We start from the raw sequence: 26,146 nt of genomic DNA, 5'->3' as shown, positions 1-26,146 counted from the left end.
AACTTTGACATGTTTTTTTTTTCCTTATTCCCAAAATTAAGAAATTCTTTTTTTTTCCTCACAAAATATGAAAAGAGTAAAAAAAAAACATTTAAAAAAAGTGTAGTGGATAATGACCCAAGAATTTGGTGAAAAGAGAGGAAAAAGTCTAACCAAAAAAGAAAAAAAAAAAGGAAAAGGAAAAGTGAGTCGAACAACAAAGCGTTTCAATTTCGAGCTTTTTATCCGAATAGTTAGTTTTCAAGTATTGAAAGAAGTTTATTATATATATGGTTGGGAATTACAATACAGGAGAGCATGACTATGACTATGGCCATGACCATGAATGATCATGCGGGAATATTACTCAAATAACCCACTTAGGTCGCAGTAATTTCAGTACACGATTGGGGGAAAAAAAGGTGAGAAAATTGATACCCGACATGAGAATCGGAATTGAGATACGCGAAGGAATTTTGGGGGAAAGTGGGGAAACAAATTTGGATTATTGGGAGGGAAAGATTAGGGGTTTTAACCCTAATAACCCCCTTGGGTCGCAGCAATTTCAGTGTATACCACCGAAAAAAAAAAAAAAATTTGCGACCTTATTACGACTAATATATAACTAATATACAACTTATTACGACTAATAAACTACTCTTATTTTAGTTGTATATTAGTTATATATTAGTCGTAATAAGGTCGCAAAATTTTTTTTTTTTTTCGGTGGTGTACCCTGAAATTGCTGCGACCCAAGTGGGTTATTAGGGTTAAAACCCCCATGCGGGAATACATGGATAATAATAATAGTAATAATAATAATAATAATAATAATAATAATAATAATAATAATAATAAAGAAGTAGAGGAGAGGGTGAAGATTTTTGGCAAGAAATTGTAAACCCTAAAAGGGGGTAATAGGGGAAGGTCCCCTACCGGGTGGGGAGGGTATCGTATAGGGTCCATACAACAATGTATATGAAAAGGGTTCTAATGCATATATATTGTGGTTCTCCCTCTATTTAGGAACCAAGTCAATGTTGTCTTTTCTCGTTTACACCCAAAATCTTTTTTTGTATATATAAATTCATCACCTTACCATACCATAATTTTGCATGTATGTATATATATATATATATATATATTTTTTCTAGATGTACTACTTTTACTTACAGCTTGTAAGTCAATAACAAGACTAAATATATAAATGTGACATGTTGGATGTGTACAACTCAAGCAGTTAATTTGTATATGTAGTCGCGGTGGTCCTCTTGACAAGGTAGAAAACATATATGATTGTATATACTATATAGTTTGATTCGATCTAAATTCAATCCGAAATCATTTGGATTCGAATATTATATGAGATTTTTCGCGACCAGTTCTCTCGAATAGAAATAGGATTGCTAGCTACTTTATATTAATTTATATATTTTTTTAAACTTTTTTGTTTTTTTTATAACGTGGTAGAATGCGTCATGCATGACATATATAAATTATATTTGAAATGTTCTTAGTATCTAAGAGAAGGTTGGAATGAGATTTATTTTTCATAGAATTAGAGACGCGTGGATTTGGCCATGTATATGTATACGTATATGTACATGTACATGTACATGTACATAAGGTTCTATCTGTAATAATGGTTGATGTCCTGCTTTTTTTTACAAAACACCCTACCTGCCTAATCATGCATGCGTAGAAAGCGCATCGTTTAATCCCATAACTAATATATATCATTATCTTATTATTAATACTTTCAATATAAAAAAAATGCTATATGTGTTTGAAAACTATATATTAATTTCATAGGAGCACATAGTTTCTTCATATCCTCCCAAATGGATCTTATACCCTCTATATATAAACACAATAATATATATGTATACATATTGATATGCGTGCGTGTAACACATATATTTATGGAGAAAGAGAATGGGCATTTGGAGAGAATGAATCTACTTTGCAACCATTGACACAACTTGAACCTTATTAATGAACGTATATATATTGTATACATAATACAACATGGTCCATAAATAAAAACTGAATGAAAACCATATTTTTTTTCTTCTATTTATTGACTTCCCAAACTTATACGTGAAATTGTTTATTTCGAGACCAAACTTAATTAAATTAGTTATTGTTCACGTAAGAATGTCCCAAAAACAAAACTAATGCATAGGTCCATAAATTTTGAAATCGAAAAAATAAATATTTCCTAGGAATATTCGTGTGTGTATATATATTCCATTTCTCCATATATATATATATATATATACAGTACACATATACGTACATATATACATATAGGATTAAATGAGACTTTAAGACATCATAAACAACCAAAGTGAAATGGACGAACAAACAGAATCTAGTCCTTGTTTTTTGGTATGTCGTTAGTTGGCATAACAATTTATCATGTATAGAATAATATGCTCCACAATAAAGGTCTTACACAACGGATAAATAATTACAAAATAGTTATATTAAATATGTACAAGTATCTCAATTAATTTTGGGAGCCGTGATAAAAAAAAAAAAAACAGGAAGTAGGTGGAAAAACATTAGCTTACAAATGATATTATTTATTAAACATATAAATTCATCTTTAACATGGATCAAACCTTGACCCGGGTCGGATTTTGGTAACCGGGTCATCCCATTAACAAAAAGCTGACCCGGGCGCCCATGCCCGTAATCAAAGGCGTCATTTCGTAAGCTATATGGCTCAGACCATACAGAAACCTTATTTTACCTTAAAAACTGCAACATTTTTTCTGGGGACGGGCAGATTATTCATGAAAATCTCCAATCCACACGCAAGAATCATCTTTGCCTAATCCATAAACCAAAATAACAACACCTCTCTTTGTTTCTTTTTCCTGATAAATGGGTATTCCAAACACGTTTTGAGCCTGAATTTCCATCTCTTGAAACCACCGAAATCCAATCCAGAGGTGGCAAAAAGGAGCCATTAATCTTGGAAAGCTGTTGCTTCTAGATGGGGCTGAGATAGTTTGCAAATCTACCTGCCGCCAATGGACAAGCGTTAATCAGAACGAAAGATCCTTGATCCTTCTCCTTAACATCTTCTTTCTTTCTCTGAAATTAAAGATCAACTTCCCAAGATCAATCAAATAAACAGCACAAATCTTTTCAGAAGATTCTGAAACTCCCTCCCTGTGGCTCTATGATGTTAGAGGCCATAGCCTAAGAAGTTACAATAAAAAATTTCTCAGACAAATGATAGCAGCAAACAGTCAAAGACGCTGTAGAGAGAGCGATAACACCAATAAATGGCAATCTCAGCAACACTACAGAATTCTGATCCCATAATTTAACGAATTCAGCTAATCAAAAGCTCGAAAATCGGGACTAACACCTGGGTTCTTAGCAAAAACGCAAATTTAAACATTTATTCGAGGATCTAAAACCCTAATCAACAATCTAATTTGTACAACCGTTTCCGAGCGCACATGCCAAATTGATCAACTGGAAGAACAAGTACCTTCATAGGAAGCGGTAACATCAGAGGGGAGCTTCGAAACGAGGCAAGCAGCTGCAATGGCGCTGTGAAATGGATGATGGGTGCTCATTTCTCGCCGCAAAAACCTTCCAGGTTCCCAGAAAAAAATCCAAAATTTATCAAATCAAATACAAAAAAAGAGTCGAATCCAGGAAACAGAAAAGAAAAAAAAAACTGAGGAAGACGAGGAACGACCTGGAAGCAGAGGCTTCGATTACAGAAGAAGTGATCGGCCGAGCAAATGCCGAATTAGGGTTTGGGACGGAGAATCTGGCTCTGGGTCTGATCAAACTTCGTCCCGTTGCTGCCCTGATAATCGGACCCAGAAGCGTAGACCTTCCGCCGACGCCGAGTGCTGCCATTTTTGCCGATCCGTTAATCGACTGTTAGGTTTTTACAACTGAGCCGGACCCGCCGGTCCAATCGCATTTAATAAAACCCAGAACATATTAAACCGGGCCGGTACGGTCCGGGGTTCGGCTATTAGAACTTATTTGTAGGGATTCTCAATTATAACTTATTTTTTTAATAGATTTTTATTTCCGTCTCTTTTATTATTTATTTTTTTCTCGTCAAGCTAATATTGTTCCGTTTTCCTTTTTTTTTCCTTGAATCTTTTACCTAAAATCTTCCCTTTTCTTTCCGTTTTTATATTTCTTTGTTTTTTACAAATTTTCGTTTTTATAATTCTCTTCAATCCTTTCTAGTTTCCTTTTTCTGTCCCTTTACGAAACGACTATTTTTTTTTTAAGTTGTGGGAAATCTAACTTTTCATATTTGTTTATTATTTTATAATCTATGGGTAAAATTCTGTATAGAATAAAGTAAAGAGATAATTCGATTTGAAAAAAACATTATTTAACGTTTGTAAAAATTCAAGGTGACCAAATGATTATGGATTTGCATGCATGCACGCACGCATTTAAATCTCGAAGTATATACAGACCATATATTTACTCGGATGAGGATTCGAATCATTCAATTTATTGGAAGAAGAAGATAAGTTATTGGATGGATTATTATGAAGTGCAGCTCATGCCAGCATGGGCATTGTACACGTGTCACCAGACAAAGACAAACCCACATATCCTTTCACTTTCACACTGCCAAAGACTTTCACTTTCTATCCAGCTTACATCTTCTGTAATCTAATTTTCGATATTTAATTTAATCGATCTAATATTCTTCGATTTTTCTTTGTGTCATAAATCCGAAAAATATGTTGCATTATATTAAAACTACCTTTTTTTTTATATAATTATTTAGTTTTTTTAGAGCTACCCAAGAGTTCTTTATAAGAATACATTGTACGTGCCGTGTCTCCAATGTTCATCTTATATATTTTCAGTTTTTTAACTATTAATAGTTTGAAATCTTTCAAATTAATTTACATTGACTTAAACTTTTTATTTTTTACATAACTTAGAAAAAAAAATGACATATTTCGTAAAAGGTGTGTGATAGTAGTCTTGGTAGTGTCACCTGAATTGTTTAGTTGGGAGTTCAAAAAATATATTCTCTTTGTATAAAATCATTCTAGAAAATATAAGATGGAATCCAAATATATTTCAAATTAGACCAAAATTTAATATATAAGTTAAAAAGTTTATTTGATTTTTTATTATTTTAAAAAAATTATATTGATTTCATATTGTAAAAAAAACTAATTTAACTAATATTTATTTTTGTTACAACTGGTTTATTTAGCTAATATTTAAAACTACAAACCATGAATTATTTAGTAGAGTAAATGCCGTTGATGTCATAGATAGCATCACTTAAGTTCACGTGTCATTGCCAAATATATATTTTTTTTGGGTCTGGAAATTTTAGTGTTATTTTTTTTTGTTACAACTGAAATTTTATAGTAGATCCATAAATACGGCATATTTACTCTCATTAATATGAAAAAACATTATGTTATACCATCTATTTTCCGGTATTTGTAGGAAATATTTGTGTCGGTTTAATGTTAAAAACATTAAATGCAGATGATGATGAGTTATTTTGGTCTTATTATATAGAGTTTTCTTTATTACAGAATCCAAAAGGGGGTTTATGACATCATCCGATCATGTCGGGGTGTTTAGATTTTGAGAATAAAAAATAGTTGGAATTTGTATGTTAGATTTTTTTTCTTTTGTTAGCAACGTTTTTCTTCGTGAAATTGAAAATCCACCACCATTATCTTAGCGATCTCTCTCTCTCTGGCTTCTCCATAGAAGCTCGCGCTCTCACAAGTAGACACTCTTCTTTCCTGCTGCTTGAAGAAAACCCTAATCCCCATTTCTTCGTTTACTTTCTCACTCTTCCAGCCGAGGAGAAATCTTCCGGCGAATACAAAGAAACGGTGACAATTTGCTAGATCTAGAGTAGAACCTGCTAAGTATGCGCCGCTGAGAAATTCCACGAGGAAGTAGACGGGGAAATGTCGAGCTCTGACCCGAAACCCAGACCCAAACCGGGTCAATGGCCTCCGGCGCCGGAGTCCTCCCCAATGCCGCCGTCTTCTTGGGCTAAACGCACCGGATTCCGCCCCAAATTCTCCGGCGAGACCAATGCCAGTGATTCTGGTCAGGTCGCGTTGCCTGCTTCCGCTTCTTTTGCTTCAGAATTTTATGCATGCTACATATGCATTTGCCAATTAAATTGATGGGCCAAATGACCCCACGAATCCTCGTTATCAAATAATTGATTCTCTCTCTACCATCTCCCCATCAAGAATGTCTTGATCATCTTATATATGGAAAATGATATTATTATATTTTAAAAAAACGTAAAATGCAGACAAATGATCTACCGGCGGCTGCTACTGCTTCTGGGAAGGATCAGCCGGTGAAGAGGCGGAGAGATTCCGACGGAGGTTCGGGGAAGGAGCGGGGACCGGTTGCTCCGGCGAACGGATTCAGCGGGGCAAACGGATCGGGTGAACCGATTAGGAGACCGACCCGGAATGAGGAGACGGTGGAGGTTTTGCCGCAGAGCATGGATGATGACTTGGGCGCTAGGACTTTGCACATGAAGTATGGACTCAGAGACACACCTGGGCTTGGTGAGGTTTATCTCATTGTTATTCGCTTCACTTCGTGTCTGAAAATTGACAAGCTAGTAAATTGGCTTGATGTTTTTATGTCACATGTTTAGTGATTGTTCTATGGCAATTGTAGTTGACTGATTATGTTTTGTTCTGTATCTTGTTTCAGTTTCCATTGGGTTCCATGGTTTCCAGCATTATCTGTCAATGTTAGGCTCATTGATTCTCGTTCCACTGGTCATAGTTCCTGCAATGGGTGGTTCTCACGTAAGTTACCCTCCTCTCTATCCATTTGGATCAATTCTATATGTAATGAAACAGTATGGTATAATGATCTCTTTGGGGTTGTTGTTTATTATTGATGTATAGGAAGACATGGCTAATGTTGTCTCCACTGTACTCTTTGTTTGTGGAATCACAACTTTGTTGCATACTTCATTCGGGTCGAGGCTGCCTCTGGTTCAAGGTCCTTCCTTTGTTTACCTGGCTCCGGCTCTGGCTATTGTAAACTCCCCGGAATTCCAAGGACTGACCGGAAACGTAAGTGCAAATTCTCTGTCTCATCTTTTTGTGTGCGCTAAAGAATGTATTTCTTTTTATTGATGTTTCCTTGGTTTTAAATGTTTTTTTGTGTGTGCATTTTTACTCTGTGTCATTTTGTTTATAGTATACAGATGCTAATATAGTAATAGATGTCGTTTACTGAGTTTGGCGTAAGGAGCCAATAGGTAAGTTGGTTGCCTTGTCGGAATCATATTTCTGTTTTGTAAATGGACAGACTATCCTTTAATTTTGGCAATTCATTGGCTTTAGCCTTTAGGTGTATGGTGTAAATGTTTCAAAAAGAATTGTCTGTTGTAGCTCTCCTTCAATTTTTGAAGCAATGTTCACTGAGTTTCAAACTAGGACTCATCATCAAAAAGATATCTACTATACCATAGTATATGGCAAACTCTGTTTCTCAATTTGTGCATGTGGTTATGCTTTTGCTCTCGGCCTTAACTATGTCCTTAGTCGAGAAATGTTGTGAGACTTTTCCAAATTGGGTATCCATGGAGATTTTTCTCTGGCTCTGTGGTCGCGCTTCTCTGGTTTAACCTTTGAAAGGTTTGGCTTTAGTGTTGTAATTTTGTTAATATTGCAGAACTTCAAGCATATTATGAGGGAACTGCAAGGTGCTATAATTATCGGTTCAGCTTTCCAAGCATTACTTGGATACAGTGGTCTAATGTCGCTGCTTTTGAGGTACAATTCTTAATATTTTTGCTTTTCTCAAGGCCAAATCCTTCTAGCTATGTATTGATCTGTATTTTTATGTCTTGATTCTTTTCCCTTCACTCAGGTTGATTAATCCAGTGGTTATTGCTCCAACAGTGGCTGCCGTTGGACTTTCATTTTACAGCTATGGTTTTCCTCTTGTTGGTAAATGTCTTGAGATTGGGGCAATGCAGATACTGCTCGTGGTTATTTTTGCTCTTGTAAGTTCTGTGATGTTACGATAAACCTGTCTGACATATGCATCTTTCTAGGTAGACTGTCCACACAAGTTGATTTGTCTGGATTACGTTTTATATTTCTCTTTCCTATGAAGTTAGGTAAACTTATCATGTCATGTCACATGAGCAAGTTGCTTCATGATAATGTGAATGATACTTGACAAGTTTGATGCAAATATCTATGCAGTACCTTCGGAAGATCTCGGTTTTGGGTCATCGTGTTTTCCTTATTTATGCGGTAAGTTCTGACTTCTTCAGGTTTCAGTTGGAGCACTTTAACCCTAATAATGTGGTATTGCTATGAAATAATAAACCATATTAGATAGACCGATTTTTTTTTTTTTTTTTTGACAAGGAAAAGAGGCTTGAGATAATCAAACTCCAACCAATCACATGACACTTTACCTTTGGCATGTAATTGTGAATGACCAATTAAAGTTTTTACCGACAGGTTCCATTGGCTCTGGCAATCACATGGGCGACCACATTTCTATTAACGGCAGCAGGAGCATACAACTACAAGAGCTGTGACCCGAACATCCCTGCCTCAAACATAGTATCAACTCACTGTAGGAACCATGTGTCTAGAATGAAGTACTGTCGGGTTGATACTTCTCATGCATTGAGATCTGCTCCCTGGTTTAGGTTCCCTTACCCCTTGCAATGGGGCACTCCGGTTTTCAGCTGGAAAATGGCTCTTGTTATGTGTGTGGCGTCCATAATTGCTTCGGTAGACTCGGTTAGTGTTTCTTATCTTCTTTAACTGAACTGTTGAATAATATTTTAGCATGTCAGGTACTGGGTTTTGTCTTCAAAACCACCTTAATCCACAATCTCTGTTCTTTGTTCTTTTTTTTTTCACTATGGTAGATCGGTTCATATCATGCTTCGTCTCTGCTAGTAGCATCCAGACCTCCAACTCCTGGTGTAGTTAGCCGGGCAATTGGTCTTGAAGGTCTGACAAGTGTCTTAGCCGGTCTCTGGGGAACGGGCACTGGTTCAACCACCGTCACTGAAAATGTTCACACAATTGCTGTTTCCAAAATGGGGAGCCGTAGAGCCGTGGAGTTGGGTGCTTGTGTTCTGGTCTTCCTATCCCTTGTTGGTAAGTGGCCATTGATTTTTTCGTACTTTGTGTTCAGTTCCGTAGTTTCTTTCTCTGTAGAATTATCTCAATTCATCTGCAGTACATGGGTTCTTTCCAATTATAGTTTTTTTAATCATTGTTTTCATTCTTGAAAATACAGTTCTTGTAAAACTTGTAGAAACTTCACGGTTTTCGCTAGTCTATCAGCAAATAAATAAGTAACTAGACATGAAATGCTCTTTTATAGAGATGAGGATTGTTTGTTCTGTCCCATCTTGAAGCTTTCTCTTTTCTGAGTATATTCTTAAACTTCTACTATCCACAGGCAAAGTTGGAGGGTTTATTGCATCAATTCCTCAAGTCATGGTCGCATCCCTTCTCTGCTTTATGTGGGCGATGCTTACAGCTTTAGGCCTTTCCAATCTACGTTACAGTGAAGCCGGGAGTTCAAGGAATATTATCATTGTCGGGTTATCGCTCTTCTTCTCTCTTTCTGTCCCGGCTTACTTCCAGCAGTACGGCATTTCTCCAAACTCGAATATATCAGTTCCAAGTTATTACCAACCGTACATTGTGGCTTCACATGGACCATTCAAGAGCCAATATAAAGGGGTATGTATCCATTTCTCTCGGATTGATATTTATGGACATGAAACTAGTTGACTCGGGTTCATGCCTTTTGTTCCTGCGGGGTTCTAGAACCGATAAGTATATTCTGGTCTCGATGAATGTAGCAAAAGGGTGTGTCTTTACACTTGAAATAGATGTGAAATGATCAAAATCTGAGTTTTAACCATAAGAGATTCAGGTGAGGAATGAGCTTTCGGTTTTTAGACAGATTTCTTGTGTTTGTTTGTTGGCAGGTGAACTACGTAATGAACACGCTCCTATCGATGAATATGGTCGTGGCTTTCATCGTGGCTTTCATCTTAGACAACACAGTACCAGGAAGCATGCAAGAACGTGGAGTTTATGTCTGGTCTGACCATGAGACTGCAACCAGAGAACCCGCCCTCGCCAAAGACTACGAGCTGCCATTCAGGGTTGGTCGGTTTTTCAGATGGGTCAAATGGGTCGGCCTCTGAATTCACACACATATATATATATATATATATAATTTGGAAATTGATGTAAGTTTCTTATAAAGCTAAATGGGTAAATAGTTGATGAGAACATCTTCTTTTTTGGTTTCTTGTCAGCACGTTGGAACTTTCTTGGGTCGCAAGTTTGTGAATTGGAGAGATTTTGGGTGACTAAGGGAATTTGTTTGTTGTAAGGTTTAGATTATGATCGATGCTTTTGTACGTCTGATGTTCATTCAAGTGCATATTTCGCTATTCCACCTAAATTGTCAACGTGTTTTTAACTCAAATACTATAGGATTTTGATGAATTTTGCTCTTATTATTTGGAACAAGCACAAAAACTTTATTCTTATTATTAGAATGATTACTTCAGTTGAGAAGATCCATCGAGAGATAAATCCATCTATTTTATTTATTTAATTATGCAATTGATTTGTTGTTGAATATAGCAAGACATATTTTATTCCCATCAATATGTTTTTAATATAATTTTTATACTCGTGTGATCCTTTGGTTTAACTTGCCTGTAAAAAGAACAATAAATAAACCTAACCAACAAAGAAAAACATAAAAAAGGAAAAAAAATAATAAAATTATGTTGAGAGTGGGATTTGAACCCACGCCCTTTCGGACCAGAACCTTAATCTGGCGCCTTAGACCAACTCGGCCATCTCAACTTTGCAAATATTTTAAAACTAATAAAAAAAAATACAAGTAAACATGGTTATTCCGTTATATTCTTTAAAATATAATACACCCGTTAGCAAAGTTATAATAATATTTATAAAATAACAAGTCAAACCAGTCAAATATATTAATAATAAAAATTTTCAGGATTAAATAATAATAATAATTTTCAGGAGTACGTTTTAGAACGTTTATGTAAAATTTTTAATTTTAAAAAAAAATCACATAACTAATTTCATCCTGTAACAAAAAACTTGGTTCCTTTGGTTATTGGTGTACAGTTGCATAGAGTTTTCTTTTGCTTCAGAATTTTATGCATGCTACATATGCATTTGCCAATTAAATTGATGGGCCAAATGACCCCACGAATCCTCGTTATCAAATAATTGATTCTCTCTCTACCATCTCCCCATCAAGAATGTCTTGATCATCTTATATATGGAAAATGATATTATTATATTTTAAAAAAACGTAAAATGCAGACAAATGATATATTTAAATTATTGTCATTATGACGTCATGTCAGTGAACACCAAGTGCAGAATCCATGCATGCTTTTCAACAATTATTTTATAATTTTGAGGTAAGAATTGCGGTGTTTTTTTGGTTATGAAATTAATTACTGTTCTTTTTTTTTTTTGGGGGGGGGGTAAGTCGTATAACCAATTTTTAGTGTAAGTTATTGTTTTTATTTAACAATCGTATGGAAGATAATTTGTATTTCCCATGATCACTGTTGATGTTTGGCTATTTAGTTTACATCCTTATCACCTATAAAGCTAAAATTATGGCAATATGATGCGTATTTTATTTTTTTATAGAAACTTTCATTGGACTGAAATATTTTATAGATACTGAAAAGCATCATATATCATTTAATTCAATTTATATAGTTATTAGGGACGGATAATTTAGGGTTAGTTTCGATTTTTTTTTAAATAACTATTATATTTTATGGTTTAGTTTAGATTCCACTAAAATTCAATTTTGATTTGAAATGTATATTTTGTAAAAAAAAAAATTCTTTTCAGTTTCCTAAATTGTTTAAAAATTATATAATATAAAATCAAATTTGATTTACAAATAATTATATTGTTCGATTTGATTTGATACTATTTTATATATCTAAGTCAGAAAACTCTAATAGAAATTCTCCACCTATAATCCCATTATTTCCAAATTAATGGTGAGATACAACACATATTTTATAAGTCATAAACTAGTTAATACATGCCAACGTCAATTAAAAATAAAAAATATGGATAAACTTTATATTATCTTTCCCAATTTATTTGGACTTTGCCGTGTCCCAACACCATTAAATTTGCACATTAGTGAAATTAATTTAGGAAACTAATAAAAGAAATTGTCAAAGTCAGAGAAATTGAATCCGATACGTTAATATGCCTTTAGGTTCCACAATTACAAACCGGAAAATACCGAAACTTTGGTAGACTAATGACAGAAACCCTAAGTCGACACGTAAATTAGGTAAAAACAAATCTAACAATTTGTTTGGTCGTATTTTAATCTAATTTTTTCAACAAATTCTAGAAAACCATTTTATTTGTAAATATCAGTCCAATGAATCATGTGATCTATATATATTTTTATATATGTAAAGTCTCGTTTATATTGGGTATATTATATAATCTGATAAATTTATATCTATTTATACTTTGATGCGATATTGAGTTGTGAACCAAATAAATAAACTGGACACCTTTTTTTTATTAAATTTAAATCAATATTTTCATTTAAAAAAATTGAAGAACACCAACAAATAAAAAACAAAAACCAGAACAACATTCAAATTTTAAATAAAACCAATTACTCAACGTATAATCCTATCTTTGTCCACGTTTAATATCTTGCTAATTATATAAATTATGTGATATATATATGTATATATATCACATAATTTGATGGAGGAAACAATGTTTGTAGATTTGTCTGTTTGCCACGTGTCCTTTGGACGATAAACCCAAAACTGCTGCCAAACATATCTTCGCGTGACACAAAAAATAGTAAGAAAAAACAGCGGTCACGTGTTGACAATGGCATTTTTGTAACCATATTTATATATAGGACAAGTTATTAAATTAATCTGTACATGCACACGTAATGAAACGTTAAGTATAGTTATTTTAATCGTATACTCCAACAGTCGAAATATCTAATTTTGTTACACATAATAATTCGTGCAATGTGTAGTATATATTGTAGGATCAATTAAAACCCTAATAACCCACCAATTCGAGAGGGTGACGTCGGCGAATCTTCATACACCACGTGTCTTATATTTATTGGTTATAAGGCTCTTAGTCACTGGTGTTGGGTTACACTGTATCCAAAAATTATATAATATATCTGTTCACGTTAATTATGTGGGAACATAAGTTAATTTATAAATGATAATTACCCAATGGTTTCACAATGAAATTCTTTAGTTGTAAACATGTATATAAATAATATTTAAATGTTAAATATTTAGAATATAAATATTTAAAAATCATTAAAAAAACAACGAATTTTGATTCACGTGACGTGAAGTCCTCACTTATGTTATCTCTTTTTAAAATTAAAAATAAATTAATTAGTTTGAATATTTGTAACCATAAATTATTCAGGAAATAATTAATTATTATATCTATATTTTTATATGTCATGCGTCATTGTATATTTTAAAATTTCACAATAATATAATTCCAAATAGATTTCATTAGTAACAATTAATACAAATTTTAATCCAAATCTGCTGTATAACGCACGTTTACACCTGATTCTGTTCAAATAAATTAGCGGTCGAAATGGTGGCCTTAACTTTATACGAATACTTCTTAGTATTGATTTTATGATAATATTTTGTTCGGAAATATCCATTAAATTTACCATTTGATTGAAACTTATTAGCAAAGAAATTATCCGATAAACAATATATATATATATATATATATATATATATATATGATATCCTGAAAACTTTCAATCATCTTAATTACAAGCAATTATTAGCCAAAACATTAACCTTATTAGTCATACAATCATATTTTACTGTGAAATATTTACTATAATATATATCTTTCTGATGATTGAAACTTTTAACCAAAAACTTTGTATTGTATTCACTCAATTTCTTATTAAGGGCCTAAACATATGAGATTGTTTAATTATTAAGCATATAACATGAGATTGTTTGGTTGGTGAGTTTGAAACGTCAAATTCGAGGTGAGATACTTAAAAAATATGTAGTTTTTCCAATTTAATAAATCATTATAAATACCCATATAGAAAATAAAATAAATTTAAATAATTTTGATACATTATTAAATCTGAGATCCAAAATTGATATTAATTTACTTGTTTTCAAAAGCGGTATAAAATCTTAAAAATAACGAAAAATAACTCCAAAAATTCTGTCCAAATTGTAAAAAAAATTCTTTAAGATGAATAACTGTAAATAAAAACAAATTGAAGTGAAATAATTATATTTATATATATAATAGTGGGAAATAGAACTAAAACGTTAATTGGATTATGGTTGCGGCTAAGGATGGAGAATCCAGACTGACCGGTTGAACCTGGACCAGATACCACCGTGATGCGAATAATTGGGTACCGAAACCTGTAATAGCCGGTCACTCTCACACAAGAAAGTGAGAAACATCCAAGCGGTTTCATCATCTCCTTTCTTGTATAAATACCGAATCCCTCCCTCCCTGTAACTCTTCAAAAATTCTCCAATTTGATTCTTCCCAACATTTTCACTATCGTTCCGTTTTTGCCCTTGCTCTGGTTCCTAATTTACCTTTCGTGCCACTCTGGTTATGATCTTTTCTGGTCAGCCGATATCCGAGAGCCGCCGCCCCCGCCGCCGCTGCTCCTCCCCCCCTCTCGGCTTCTTCCGACATCGGCGACTGCGTTAAGCTGTTTGATCTTTGATCGTAGGATTGTTGTCTCCGTGTGATAATATGCCGGTCAACTCGAAGAATGGTAGCCGGAGAGGTGCAGCGGAGTCGGAGAAGAGCCGCCGTGGTAAGTTGCCGGAAAAATCGATGTCGTTCCACGGTAGGTCCACGATCTCTTCGCCGTCTACGGCGGAGCTCCGGCGACCGAAAACACTGCTGGAGTTGCTGTCTAAGGGGAAAATCGTCGGTACTCTGGCCCCGCCGTTGTCATCGTCGGCGACTCCGCGACTGACGAAGCTGCTGCTTAACGTCACGGTCCAAGGGAGTGCAGGCGCCGTACAGATAATCATGTTGCCGGACGCCACCGTGGGCGATCTGATCTCCGCCTCCGTCCGTCAGTACGTCAAGGAAGGTCGCCGGCCGTTCCTTCCGGCGTCGGAGCCATCGCGTTTCGATCTCCATTACTCGCAGTTCAGCCTTGAGAGTAATTCATCTCTTTCAAAGTCAAGCCCAAATATTTTTCCTTCGAATTTTGCAGAACAATCCGAACCGTTTGTTCGGTGAGATATCTCGATTGATCAGACGGTGCTCAGTGATTGAGGATTTTTCCGACAGGTATCGGGAGAGACGAGAAGCTGATATCGTTGGGATCGAGGAATTTTTTTCTCTGTTCTGGAAAATCAATGGCAGCGGACGGCGGCGCGACGCCGACGTGCTCGAAAGAGGCGGAGAAGGTGACGAAGACGGGGTTTCAGTGGCTCAAGTTCATGGGCTCCTAGGGTTCTTCAGTCGGGCCCTTAAATCTTTTTCTTCACTATATATTTTTACAAAGGATGGAAAAAAAAAGAAAATTGTGAAATGTAAAATTGAGGCTGTAGAAAATCCTTCATCAGGTTAGCTTTACTGAATTTATAGAATTTTAGGAATGAATATATATGGTCTGCATATATGTAATAGTAATCTGTACATGTTTCTATGGAAATAGATTATTTTCTCTATTGAGGCTTTCAAATCACCAATCATCTCCAACAGTCCAAGGATTGAATTATGATAATATCCCAACCCCTGATATTTTCTAATATGTGAAATTATTGGACGAGTGAGCTCGAAATAAAAGGTATGTTCCAAGAGGGAAATTTTTTACTGCATATATACATATAAATATTATATATATATATATCGATCAAATTAAATAATAACTAGTCCATTTTTTTAATAAAAAAATTCTTAAGCTATACAAAATTAAGCGTTGGGACAAATCCTGAAATTCCCTATAATTATAAAGTTGGAGCCGGCGGACCCAATACTGATGAAAAAAAAAGGCGTAAACAAAATGCATACGTGTGTTTGTAACTTTGTATGGATAGAAATGTCCATTCACAATTATTTTATAATATGTATACTCTTCGAATTCATTTATTTTCGTTCGAATATTATTTAAATTTATCATTCTCGTTTTATAATTATTATTAAGTAGAATATTTATTTATCAAGAGGAATCATATGGGACCTAATTTGAGTGGAGTAGGACCATATGGAATCTTGAATTTGTTCTATTTGTCAAAATGTCGACACGTGAACACCACTTATTATTTAATTAAATTTAATGTCTTCGTCAAGAAGCTGGTTTGCCCGAGAGGTTAAGGGGGAAGACTTAAGATCTTCTGCACATAAGTGCGCGTGGGTTCGAACCCCACAGCCAGCAAATGCCGCTGCTCCTTTTTGCTAATAATAATACTAATTATCTATTAAACCATTATTTAAAATAGGAAAAATAAAAAGATACTTCTTGCGTCTGCCGGGAGTCGAACCCGGGTCTATTGCTTGGAAGGCAATTATCCTAACCGTTGGACTACAAACGCTATCTTATTAATTTTAAACCTTCCATATTCTCGACATTTTTTGTTCTCCCCACGACATTTGGGCATGGGATACAATCACACAACAACCTATTTTGGTAGTCTTCTATTCGATTTCACATTCTCAATGGTTTATTTACATTTGCATGCCCATTGTAATCTATACATTGGAATTTGGAAACCTCCTATTTGCCTATTGAAATGCACCCAAACAAAAAGAGGTTTGCTTATCTCTCCTATTTGCCTCTATTTTGTTTCTTCTGTTGCAACGGCAAAAAACTTAAATGAGGCCTAATAATATGCACACAATTTGGAAATGCCCCCCATAAGTCCTGTTGGGCTTAAAAAATTGTACTCGTCGCCTGAGAGATTCGAACTCTCGCGGGGAAACCCCATGTACTTAGCAGGCACACGCCTTAACCACTCGGCCAAAGCGACTTGTTCTTTTCCGTATATCACTTAAAACTAGACATAAAATAAATACCAATCCATTTTTATCCTCTTTCCGGGACGGCACAGATCACGGTCCGTTCCCCCCAAAATGATATAATAAGTATGGAGAGCCCAAACCCCCTCACCATTGATGACAGATTGGACCCAAAATTTTAAAAACAAAATTATAAAGGTATACCACAACATCAACCATCAAAGATACCCTATTTGCTTCAAAAAAAAAAAAAAAAAAAAAACGGGAAAAAGTTCCTCGGGTGAAAAAGAAAAGAATCATATAGTTATGAGCCGATGATTTTTTTTTGGGTTGGCTATTTCAAGGCCACAGTTTCTCTTTTGAAATAATACCAAATCTCTCGTCCACCTTAGGAGGCCATTGGTTTGGACACGGCCTTCTTCACGGCCTCGGCATAGGTCCTGTGCTGGTACGTTAACGTCGACTCCAGCAGATCCCATAGCGACGTCTTCGGGTTCCATCCTACATTACAAACAAGATCATTTAAATCATCGGAATTATTTTACCAAATCATAACAGCAAGACGTTTTTTAAGGTTTTAGCAAGACCGAGTTGGCGGTTAATAATGGTCATGTCTGGGATTCTCTTGTCACTGTCATCGTATCCTTCTCCGTAGAATTCTTTTGAGCTTACGTCTATCGTCGGATTCTCCAGCGCACTCTCTCCACTCACTTTCGAGTAAACCTGTCAATATATTCATTTGAAAACTTGGATCGCTTTTCCTATTGGGTGGGTACGAAGATATCTGGTTTCCTCACCTCGGTCATCATCTCAGCAAGTTGCCGCACTGTAACTTCATTGTTCGGGTTGCCTACATTGAAGATATGGCCACTGGCCCTTTCTGGGTTTTCCTGTACAGAACAGCAAAAGCATTTCAGATGGAGCTTTCTCCTTGGCTAACAGTACACAATAGCATAAGGGATTGGCAATGTAACAACGCACAATCATCAAAAGGACAGCTTCGATAGCATCCTTGATGTAGACGAAAGTTCTCTGTGATTGACCACCATCCACAAGCTTCAGAGGCTCACCACGTAGAAGGTTCTGAAAGATTTACAAAAGTAAAAGCTTATCCATGAGCAGTCCATAAATGCAGAATACCATTGCGACATGGACTCATCCTTATATAAGAAGATCAGCTTACATTACTAAAGCATGCTAGCACCCGGGGAACACCCTCGCTCGGACCATCAATACCAGGGATGAAATCCATCCTAGGTCCAATCCAGTTAAAAGGTCTCACAATGGTGAACTGGAGTCCATTTTCAGCACCCTCGGCTGTTTTATCAGAAGCAAACAAAGTAAGAAACTTTATTTCCTGGGTAAATCAAACTTGCATGTTAGATGGTTAAAGTAGCTTATTACCATAAACCAGCCTCTCAATCAGTTGCTTTGCACAGGCGTATGACCACCTCTGCTTCTCAATAGAACCAAAAATACATGGGGAATCATCTTCTTTGAGAACATAGTAAGCAGGATCCTGTAAAAAAACGAGACAGGCAACACCTCGTGAGGGGTTAATCAATAACAGATCCGAGAGAATAGGCACTCTTCTGGTTCTGAAAAAACATTTTACAGAAGCTAAAGTACTGGTGCAAACTACTTGACACAAGCAAATGAATCAAAACAGAGCTAATGTAGCAATTAGATTCTAGCCATGCACGTAAGGGGCAAGAAGCTAGAAATCCCCACACTTCAAAATCCTGGCATTGCTAAAATTGATCACTTATAGGCCTCCAGAAAAGTAGAGGTGGGCTGCATAATGAAAAAGCAAAAGGGAGTAAACAAACCCTGACCTGACGTAGAGGATGATCCTTTGGAAGAAAGCTTCCAATAGTTTTTCCATATACTTCACAGGTCGAAAAGTGAATGAGACGCTTGTTGTTCTCTGAACAGTATTTGACCTACATGCCGAAACCAAATCATACCAAATCATCACCAATCATTTGCAACTGGTAACAAGCTACACAACAATCACATCCCAAGCATTACATCACAAAATATTTCATGAATCCGTTCAACTGCTCCAGGAAACAAATACTGCGCAGAAAAATGTGAAAAGTACGGTTGATCAAAAGTGTTTCATACCACCGGGAGCGCGTCAATGAAATTGCTGTAGATTGTGTCAAGAGGGCGCGTATTGTAGTCTGCTGGAGTACAGATCGCAGCCAGATTTATCGTCTGCAGAACAAAGCGGCCCAATATTACATCAGAATTCAACAATCTAGAGAGAGAGAGAGAGAGAGGGAAGATGACGGACGCGAGGGTAGATATACCCGTACATAAGAAGATACACGACCAACGATAACTATGCGCCAAAAACAGAATCAGAAAACCTATGCTAAAAGTCCGATTGCAAAATGCGGAACTGAAAATTCGAATTTAAACTCCAAAGACGGGACAGATCTACGTCTGCAAGTATTAATCAGACAAATGCCAAACAGCATTCCCAATTAACGAACCAAAATTTGATTCCGCTTACGAGTTAGCGCACGAGGATAAAGACAGCTACCCATTCGCACGAAGTGAAAGAGGGAATTTACCAGATCCGCCATCTTGATAAGTCCTTCAAGTCTGGAATCATGCTTGATGTTGATACGATGAAACTGGATCCGATCAGCCCAGGGGAGCGTGTCCGGCTCTAGCAAGTGCTTGATCTTGTCGTTATAGACGTCGAGAGCCAGCACCTTGTGCGGCGTCTCCGACATAAGCTTCTCGCAGAGGTGAGAGCCGATGAAACCTCCGGCGCCGATCATGCATATCGTGATCGGCTTAATCGGCCTCCCGTCGAGATCCACTCTACCGGCTCCGTTTGCCATTTTCTCCGGGGAAAAAAATCGAAATCGGAAGAACCAAACAACGCTTTTGTCGATCGTTGGAGAGGAAATCCTGGGGAATCGCTTTCTCTCTCTAGAGGACAATAATGCAATGGCTGTAGGAGTAGGATGCAGAGAAAGAGGGATAGAGATTTTGGGTCTCGTAGAAAGGCGGATGGAAATGGCAAACGGACGGTGGATATTTTAAGAGCGGCATCGTGAACGGAGGCATATGTCCCGTGGGAGCAATACCTACGCGCGATAACGGCGCGTGCTATATACTCCCGGAGACTATAGCTCCACGTGGAATTAATTTATTTAAATTAGTATCACTTTTTTACCCGATTCAAATAAAAAATTGCAAAAGAAAACTAGATTTATTAGTTTTTAATGACGATTACCAACTTGATCGGATGTGACGCATCCTTCGAGAGGGGAAATGAGGGAGAGGAATATACTTTTCCTCAAACATTAAGAAATCTAGTGTGTGTGTATATATATAAATAGATAAATATATACTTATACAATCATAACAAATTACATTTACATAACTCTTATTGTAATAACTTAGTATAATATAAGAAATCTTGAATGATTCATACAATACAAATCTATTTTATTGATATTTCTAGAAATTTTTAAAAAATGGAGATATAAAATACTAGACTGTGGAAAGAGCATGCTTAATGTCTTTTGGAACAAACATATCCACTCCCTAAACTATAAAAATTTATGAATCTTAAAGGTTTTGATAAAAAGAATAAAACAAATATCTTGAAAATAAACGGCGCGTGGGTAACAGTTGAGTATTGAGATGATGAGAGAGCGCGTGGGTAAAGATGGTCACTTTGGTTCACGTGAGTGCCTCGCAGCCAGTGAGCTGTCTGTGCTCTATCAGTGCTCGTCACGTGGACTTTCTTTTCATCTTTTTTTTTTTTTAATTTGCATCAATGGGCAAAATAATTATCGAATAATTTTATTTTATAAAAGCTATTTTTTTTTGTTAAACTACGTATTGCTATCGATTTTATTACTGAAATGATTTCGTTTAAAATGGCAAAAAATATGGCCAATTACCCGAAAGCCTAATCGTAAAAAATATGAAATATTTTGAGCTAAAACAAGAAAGTATCACACACAAAAAGAGAGAGAAGCTGACCTGGCCAGTAATTGATCATTTGATTTAGAGCACCGACAGAGCGCGTGGGCCATTTTTTTTAATTTATAATTTCTTTGTAGTCAAACAGCTTTTATTTTAATTCTTCCAACTTTCATAAAATGCCGACAAAATACCATATGCCCAGAAATAGCTGTAACATACAGTGCATGGATAATTTGGATTTTGCTCTCTAATTTTCGGATTTTAATTATTTTACACATTTAATTTAACTGAATATAGTTCTATCAATCTACAAACTTATGAACAAAGTCATCCTTTGTATTTCATTCAAAAATTCGCTGTCAGAGTTTCTACATTTGGGCTGAAGACTGCGTAATTTACAAATCTGCCCCCACAAAGCCAGAAAAATCAACCGTGATTTTACAAGCCTCTGAGTGAAATGGAGGCTTCGACTTGGAGATAAAACTAACCGTGGCTTTCGTCGTCAGTCGATCGCTCCGGCAAAAAATGGACTACAGCTTAGCGGCCGTCAAGATGCTCTGCTCGCAGCTCCGGCAAGCCAAAGCCACTCCGTCGCAGAACGCCGCCGCTCTCGGCGGAGTGCTTTTTCAACGCGCTTGGTTTCAGGTGCCGAATCCTCTCTTTTTTCGCTGTCCATAGAAGCGATTTGTCACCGTTTCGACGAATGAATCACATCGTTTTCGCGCTTTGCAGGGAGTTTTGGTATCAACACCGGACAGTCGAGGCGATAGCCGTATGATTCTGGACGACGGGACGGGCCTTGTAGAGCTTGGTCTTTCCAGCGAGTTTGGCAATCGTCAATGGAAATCAGGTTTTCTTCTCGCGTTTGATGCCATTCGGGTTTAATTAGGGTTTTGAGTTCATAAATGCCGAATCAGGTTGTGGATTGAGGGTTTTTTTTGTGTGTGTCTGGATTTGTTTGTGCAGGGATGTATCTGATGGTTGTTGGTGTGTATCATATCCGTACTGGGGATATACCTCAGATTAAGGTTATTGGTTCTTCTCTTTCATCTTGAAATGCTCGAATGTCTCTGTGATATGCGCATCGAATCAATTTCCTTCATTGCAACGCAATGTGGTTCACGGAGCTTTTCATTGGTAGAGATTTAAGGAAATGAAGTTGGGTCTGAGGAAATTGGTTTCTGAACGCTGACATTTCTGTCACTTCAAAGCTCTTTTGAGTTTCCATGGCTGCTTCTTTAGGAGATTTATAGCAACCCATTCATATTTCTGTCTGTGTTCTGCGGAAGCTCATTGATCGATAATCTGCTTCAGATTGTAACTCGTGTTGGCTGTTTGAGCCGTTAAAGATAGCAGACGCTCTAACGAGTACCTTTCTGAATCTTTTCAAAATACAAACTCAATGGTTCAAAGTCACGAAGCTGTTTACTGATCTGGTCAGTTTTCTTAGTCCTGCAGCCCTTTTCAAGCTGGTTTAACAATTGCGGCATATTGGGGGGCATGGTTCTGGGTTATACTCAAGACTTTAGTGCTCATTAGATGCATCATTAGAAATCAGATCATGGCGTTTTCTGTTCTTTCAGTAAGCCCTTTTAAGCCGGTTTATCAATTGTCCTGCTTTCTTGCTTGTTGCTGTGATGAGATCAGGTTCACAAGATGGTAGATCTGTCTTCATCGCCAGATAGAGAGGCAATGTGGTATCTGGAGGTCATGGAGGCCTATAGGATGTTTTACCAGCCTTTGATCGAAGAGTTCTCTTGATTCTCCAACTCTTTTTACGCAAACATTTTGTATCTTATCTTACGCGTGGTTACATTCGTATAATGATTAATCAAATCGCGGAGTCTGTATATATCAACACATCCTTCCAGAAATAAGAAACGCGAGGCTCATTCTACTACTTTACAACGCCAACACCGGAGAGATACGAGAGAAGCATTTCATTGATTTAACATTTTTCAATATCATAAACCTGGATGGATGTTGGTTTGTGAAAGACCAAAGCACATAGAGCTCTGCATAACGTGATCTTATTGTTAGAGAGAACAGAGAGGCAAAAAGTGAGTGAAAGTGTCAGCGTCCTTCAGAAATCGTTGGATTCAAGGCCTCTCCCGCGTCAGCTGCAATCTGCAGCATCCTGAACATTCATCAGGAGACACATTCGTACAAGGAACATTCATCAGGATCCCACAAGTAAACTTCCTATATGCATCCTTAGATGAACTATTGCATAGGCGGAGGAGTAAGATGCTGGCCCAGAGGCAATTTTCACACGGAGTTTTCTCTTTGGTTACCTCTCATTGATCCTCCAGAAGAAGTGATGTGCAAGAGAGAAGAGAAGATATTTCCTCGGGAGTTGCTCTTCCAAAACCTTGCCATCTTATTCTTCCGCATTTGTCAAGTAAGAAAATGTACCTGCGAGTAACATGTTTGTGTAATGCCAAGGAAAGCAAATCAGATTGGTGGGATTAACACTCTAGTACTCTGAAACGGGATGAAATGGAGATTTTCAGTACCCGGTGAGAAGGTTCAGAATTCTAAGCGATTTTCTGAAGTAATAATGGTCCCCAAATGAATAAGCAATCTGCCTCTGGAGGACAGTGTCCCTGCTGCTGTTTGATTTTCGCATGACCCGGAGAAGCAGATATTTTACAGGGCTCAAGCACAAGAGCCATTTGTCTACAAATGAAACCTAGATTTGCAAAATAAAGTTGCTGAGAATGGAAAAAAGAAGCAACAGATTGTACGTGTGGAATGAACAAATCAAGACCGACACCTCATATAACCGAGCATCTTTGGAGTTGCTGAAAGATTCAAGAAACGGATTACTCCAGGAGTTGATCATATCCTGTCAAAAAAAGGAACAACCATGTTGCATCAGATTTTTGTAGTTTACTTTATCGGGCTCCATGACACTGCGTCAGATTTAAATTAGCCTTGACAGTGTTCAAATGATGTGCGAGCAGGTACATATAACATATTGTTACGAAGTTTTACAAATCAATTTCCAGATTACAGGGTAAAAAATTTTCATATCCATTGAAGCATAACTTGAAAATGCAGTGGAATATGCTATACCTGAGAGTTTGCTCGAAAAGACAGGCACACTAGTGACACTTTAGGAACAGCTGAGGCTGAGCCCTCGGTTTTAACTTCATCGCTGTTTGACATAATAGGCAACTTCAAAATTTCCCCATTTGAGAGAGTCGCTGCTAATGCTGGGAATTTCATGGCCGCCACAGCATTCTTGCAATTAAGTTGAAGGGGAGGAACAATTTAGTTCGGAGATGAGGTTCACTTGTTTGTATGCTCATGCTTTTAGGTACTCGATGCTTATGCATTGATTGGTGATGTCTCTGGTCTTGCGGAGAAGATACAAAGCTTCTTTATGCAGGAAGTTATTTCAGAAACCCATTCTGTACTGAAGGCCAATGTTTTGGAGGTATGTTAGCACAATTTCAATTGATTCAAGCTCAAGATGCAGCTGAGTAGTGAATTCTTTCTCTTTGATTTGAGTGTAAACCATGCATTCTTGGATAAGAGGATGAATCAGAGCTTTTTGAGGATGGTACACTTTTGATTGTTGTTTCTCACGTACCATCATCCATCTGTGCATAGAAATTAAATGATTCAAGCAATCAATTCTTAATCTTATGATAGTAAAATAGCAGGAATCAGAATCTTATTTGCTGCTGCTATCTGTAAAAGGCATATCACTAAACAGCTGTGGAATTCACAAAAGCCCATAGAGAGCCTTCAGTGGAAAACAAGAACACCTCACCTAATTACCAACATGATCCAAATCATGTATAGCTAACATACGAAATTGTCCGCAGATTCTTCGAAAAATGAAACGAATGATCAACATTAGCAACACAAATAAGTTTTATGGTTTAAACTGTGTAGTTCATGAAACAATCCATTGTAATGCCCGCTCGTTCCTATGGAAGTCATCCCTAGAAAACAGAACCCCAGATAGACAGATTGAAAGAACTAGCACCATTACCTTACCGCCATGATCCTTAAATTCTTTCATGTCTGCGAAGTATCCCCGGTTCATCTCATCATTACTGCCCTAATTCGCATCAAATTCGACTGGTTAACTTCTCTGGAAATTGAGAGTAAATTCTAAACCGATCAATGCCTGAAACTTTGTGCTTCGATCCTGAATCAGAGTCAAATGTCGAAAGAATCAGGGAGCTAAAGAAAGTGAAGCTTACAGTCTAGCACGTTCTTCCTCAATAGCTTTCTTGTTCCCAAGCTGCCAAGAAACAACAAAATCAAAACAACACCCACCAAAAATCAACATTTCTCGGACATCTGAAGCTATAGTTTCTCGTGTTTCCTCCGGAATCAAACGAAAAAAAAAAGAAAGAAATCTTCAATTCTCCCCGTACCTGATAGAAATCGAGGAAAGAGCGACTGGAGGATCGAAGAGCTGGAACTTGCGAAAGGTGAGGCCGGAGATTCTCACCGTGGGCGAAGAAGATGCGCCCTGGATTCTGGCTTCGACATTGGAGAACTGAGACGGTACTCCGATGTTGCCTCAGAATTCCGTTCAGTCTCGCCATTTTCGGAAAACAGATTTTTGGCCGAGAACTTTCCCTTAGATTGATCGGACGCTTAAACCCTACAGAGCGAAGCATATGTATCCGGTTTAATGCGAACCGAACATTTTTGTAGATAAACCGTTGAACCGGAGTTCAAATGTTTGGTTTAAGTTTGGACAGAAACCCAACAATTTACATTCTTCTTTAATGATCAAATTTATGAAAATTTATATGTTAAACCCTAAATTACAACTACACTAAAAGGAAAGAAAAACTTCCTCTCAACTAAATAAGGAAAAAAAAAAGAAATCAAGCGAAGGATCATGACAAATGATGCAAAAAACTGATAACCCCTGATTAGTAAATTAAAATTTATAATCGGAAGAAATATAATCTATCATTCTCAGTGTAACACATATATAATTTTAATTTACTAATTAAATGTAAATGTTATCATCTGCATGAACTATACACTCTTTAATGATAGAACATATAATAAGCCTAACACATACATAATATGTGCATAAACATATTTGTATTAAGTTTATA

At 36.6% G+C, this 26,146-nt stretch overlaps 6 protein-coding genes and 4 non-coding genes across 15 annotated transcripts; 4 read left to right on the top strand and 6 right to left on the bottom strand.

The window, feature by feature from the left end:
- Positions 1–2,534: 2,534 nt before the first annotated feature.
- On the bottom strand, positions 2,535–3,922 carry LOC104826404 (pentatricopeptide repeat-containing protein At2g27800, mitochondrial-like). Of its 3 annotated transcripts, none has more exons than XM_010559087.2 (3): positions 3,704–3,919; positions 3,491–3,594; positions 2,535–3,084 (listed from the first exon to the last, which is right to left on the bottom strand). In XM_010559087.2, exons 1-3 carry the CDS (start codon positions 3,868–3,870, stop codon positions 3,065–3,067), a joined length of 291 nt encoding a protein of 96 aa, XP_010557389.1. In that variant the 5' UTR covers positions 3,871–3,919; the 3' UTR covers positions 2,535–3,064. The 3 variants fall into 3 exon arrangements, with proteins under 3 accessions (XP_010557389.1, XP_010557388.1, XP_010557390.1); XM_010559086.2 differs by having other exon boundaries at positions 2,535–3,011; positions 3,704–3,918; XM_010559088.2 differs by lacking the exon at positions 2,535–3,084 and adding an exon at positions 3,091–3,192 and having other exon boundaries at positions 3,704–3,922.
- Positions 3,923–5,710: 1,788 nt separating this feature from the next.
- LOC104826405 (nucleobase-ascorbate transporter 12) lies at positions 5,711–10,467 on the top strand. Its single transcript, XM_010559089.2, is given in 11 exon segments — positions 5,711–6,099; positions 6,153–6,560; positions 6,712–6,809; positions 6,912–7,082; positions 7,687–7,787; positions 7,885–8,020; positions 8,226–8,276; positions 8,490–8,777; positions 8,909–9,143; positions 9,451–9,737; positions 9,989–10,467. Coding segments are annotated over 11 exon segments (2,160 nt in total). The 5' UTR covers positions 5,711–5,936; the 3' UTR covers positions 10,211–10,467.
- A 338-nt stretch (positions 10,468–10,805) lies between these two features.
- TRNAL-AAG lies at positions 10,806–10,886 on the bottom strand. The gene has a single exon. It is a non-coding gene; the product is annotated as a tRNA-Leu (tRNA).
- A 3,735-nt stretch (positions 10,887–14,621) lies between these two features.
- On the top strand, positions 14,622–15,802 carry LOC104826403 (uncharacterized protein At4g22758-like). The gene is made up of 2 exons (XM_010559084.2): positions 14,622–15,288; positions 15,420–15,802. Exons 1-2 carry the CDS (start codon positions 14,868–14,870, stop codon positions 15,581–15,583), a joined length of 585 nt encoding a protein of 194 aa, XP_010557386.1. The 5' UTR covers positions 14,622–14,867; the 3' UTR covers positions 15,584–15,802.
- Positions 15,803–16,426: 624 nt separating this feature from the next.
- Positions 16,427–16,509, top strand: TRNAL-UAA. Its single transcript has one exon. It is a non-coding gene; the product is annotated as a tRNA-Leu (tRNA).
- An 85-nt stretch (positions 16,510–16,594) lies between these two features.
- On the bottom strand, positions 16,595–16,666 carry TRNAG-UCC. Its single transcript has one exon. It is a non-coding gene; the product is annotated as a tRNA-Gly (tRNA).
- A 353-nt stretch (positions 16,667–17,019) lies between these two features.
- TRNAS-GCU lies at positions 17,020–17,101 on the bottom strand. Its single transcript has one exon. It is a non-coding gene; the product is annotated as a tRNA-Ser (tRNA).
- Positions 17,102–17,247: 146 nt separating this feature from the next.
- On the bottom strand, positions 17,248–20,128 carry LOC104826402 (UDP-D-apiose/UDP-D-xylose synthase 2). The gene is made up of 9 exons (XM_010559083.2): positions 19,673–20,128; positions 19,218–19,310; positions 18,926–19,033; positions 18,495–18,609; positions 18,274–18,407; positions 18,072–18,173; positions 17,888–17,980; positions 17,678–17,813; positions 17,248–17,591 (listed from the first exon to the last, which is right to left on the bottom strand). The coding sequence occupies exons 1-9, from the start codon at positions 19,946–19,948 to the stop codon at positions 17,479–17,481; spliced, it is 1,170 nt and encodes a 389-aa protein (XP_010557385.1). The 5' UTR covers positions 19,949–20,128; the 3' UTR covers positions 17,248–17,478.
- A 1,302-nt stretch (positions 20,129–21,430) lies between these two features.
- On the top strand, positions 21,431–22,947 carry LOC104826400 (recQ-mediated genome instability protein 2). Of its 2 annotated transcripts, none has more exons than XM_010559082.2 (4): positions 21,431–21,692; positions 21,780–21,897; positions 22,014–22,075; positions 22,362–22,463. In XM_010559082.2, the coding sequence occupies exons 1-4, from the start codon at positions 21,573–21,575 to the stop codon at positions 22,392–22,394; spliced, it is 333 nt and encodes a 110-aa protein (XP_010557384.1). In that variant the 5' UTR covers positions 21,431–21,572; the 3' UTR covers positions 22,395–22,463. The 2 variants fall into 2 exon arrangements, with proteins under 2 accessions (XP_010557384.1, XP_010557383.1); XM_010559081.1 differs by lacking the exon at positions 22,362–22,463 and adding an exon at positions 22,695–22,947 and having other exon boundaries at positions 21,437–21,692.
- A 25-nt stretch (positions 22,948–22,972) lies between these two features.
- LOC104826399 lies at positions 22,973–25,667 on the bottom strand. Of its 3 annotated transcripts, none has more exons than XM_010559077.2 (9): positions 25,445–25,667; positions 25,268–25,308; positions 25,054–25,117; positions 24,718–24,746; positions 24,126–24,291; positions 23,824–23,895; positions 23,564–23,739; positions 23,342–23,462; positions 22,973–23,184 (listed from the first exon to the last, which is right to left on the bottom strand). In XM_010559077.2, the coding sequence occupies exons 1-8, from the start codon at positions 25,616–25,618 to the stop codon at positions 23,345–23,347; spliced, it is 840 nt and encodes a 279-aa protein (XP_010557379.1). In that variant the 5' UTR covers positions 25,619–25,667; the 3' UTR covers positions 22,973–23,184; positions 23,342–23,344. The 3 variants fall into 3 exon arrangements, with proteins under 3 accessions (XP_010557379.1, XP_010557381.1, XP_010557382.1); XM_010559079.2 differs by having other exon boundaries at positions 22,973–23,174; XM_010559080.2 differs by having other exon boundaries at positions 25,054–25,122; positions 25,445–25,481.
- Positions 25,668–26,146: the final 479 nt, after the last annotated feature.

This window comes from Tarenaya hassleriana, unplaced genomic scaffold (assembly GCF_000463585.1).
Source record: "Tarenaya hassleriana unplaced genomic scaffold, ASM46358v1 Cleome5, whole genome shotgun sequence".
Lineage (NCBI taxonomy): Eukaryota > Viridiplantae > Streptophyta > Magnoliopsida > Brassicales > Cleomaceae > Tarenaya > Tarenaya hassleriana.
Note: the sequence above shows the minus strand (reverse complement) of the source record. Positions and strands in the feature narration are given on the sequence as shown.

Bases quoted from the DNA above. Each gene is read 5' to 3' on its own strand.
- LOC104826404 (XM_010559086.2), bottom strand. From the start codon at position 3,870: ATGGCAGCACTCGGCGTCGGCGGAAGGTCTACGCTTCTGGGTCCGATT. The intron at 3,595-3,703 runs GTCGTTCCTCGT...GGAACCTGGAAG, and splicing joins ATCGAAGCCTCTGCTTCCAG to GTTTTTGCGGCGAGAAATGA. The intron at 3,012-3,490 runs GTACTTGTTCTT...CATTGGCGGCAG, and splicing joins TGTTACCGCTTCCTATGAAG to GTAGATTTGCAAACTATCTC.
- LOC104826403 (XM_010559084.2), top strand. From the start codon at position 14,868: ATGCCGGTCAACTCGAAGAATGGTAGCCGGAGAGGTGCAGCGGAGTCG. The intron at 15,289-15,419 runs GTAATTCATCTC...TTTTTCCGACAG, and splicing joins CTCGCAGTTCAGCCTTGAGA to GTATCGGGAGAGACGAGAAG.
- LOC104826402 (XM_010559083.2), bottom strand. From the start codon at position 19,948: ATGGCAAACGGAGCCGGTAGAGTGGATCTCGACGGGAGGCCGATTAAG. The intron at 18,610-18,925 runs GTCAGGGTTTGT...GTTTTTTTACAG, and splicing joins AGGATCATCCTCTACGTCAG to GATCCTGCTTACTATGTTCT. The intron at 17,981-18,071 runs GTGCGTTGTTAC...TGTTCTGTACAG, and splicing joins AAGCTGTCCTTTTGATGATT to GAAAACCCAGAAAGGGCCAG.
- LOC104826400 (XM_010559081.1), top strand. From the start codon at position 21,573: ATGGACTACAGCTTAGCGGCCGTCAAGATGCTCTGCTCGCAGCTCCGG. The intron at 21,898-22,013 runs GTTTTCTTCTCG...TTGTTTGTGCAG, and splicing joins CAATCGTCAATGGAAATCAG to GGATGTATCTGATGGTTGTT. The intron at 22,076-22,694 runs GTTATTGGTTCT...TGATGAGATCAG, and splicing joins GGGATATACCTCAGATTAAG to GTTCACAAGATGGTAGATCT.
- LOC104826399 (XM_010559077.2), bottom strand. From the start codon at position 25,618: ATGGCGAGACTGAACGGAATTCTGAGGCAACATCGGAGTACCGTCTCA. The intron at 25,118-25,267 runs GTAAGCTTCACT...GAATTAGGGCAG, and splicing joins GAGGAAGAACGTGCTAGACT to TAATGATGAGATGAACCGGG. The intron at 23,896-24,125 runs GTATAGCATATT...TTTTTTTGACAG, and splicing joins CTTTTCGAGCAAACTCTCAG to GATATGATCAACTCCTGGAG.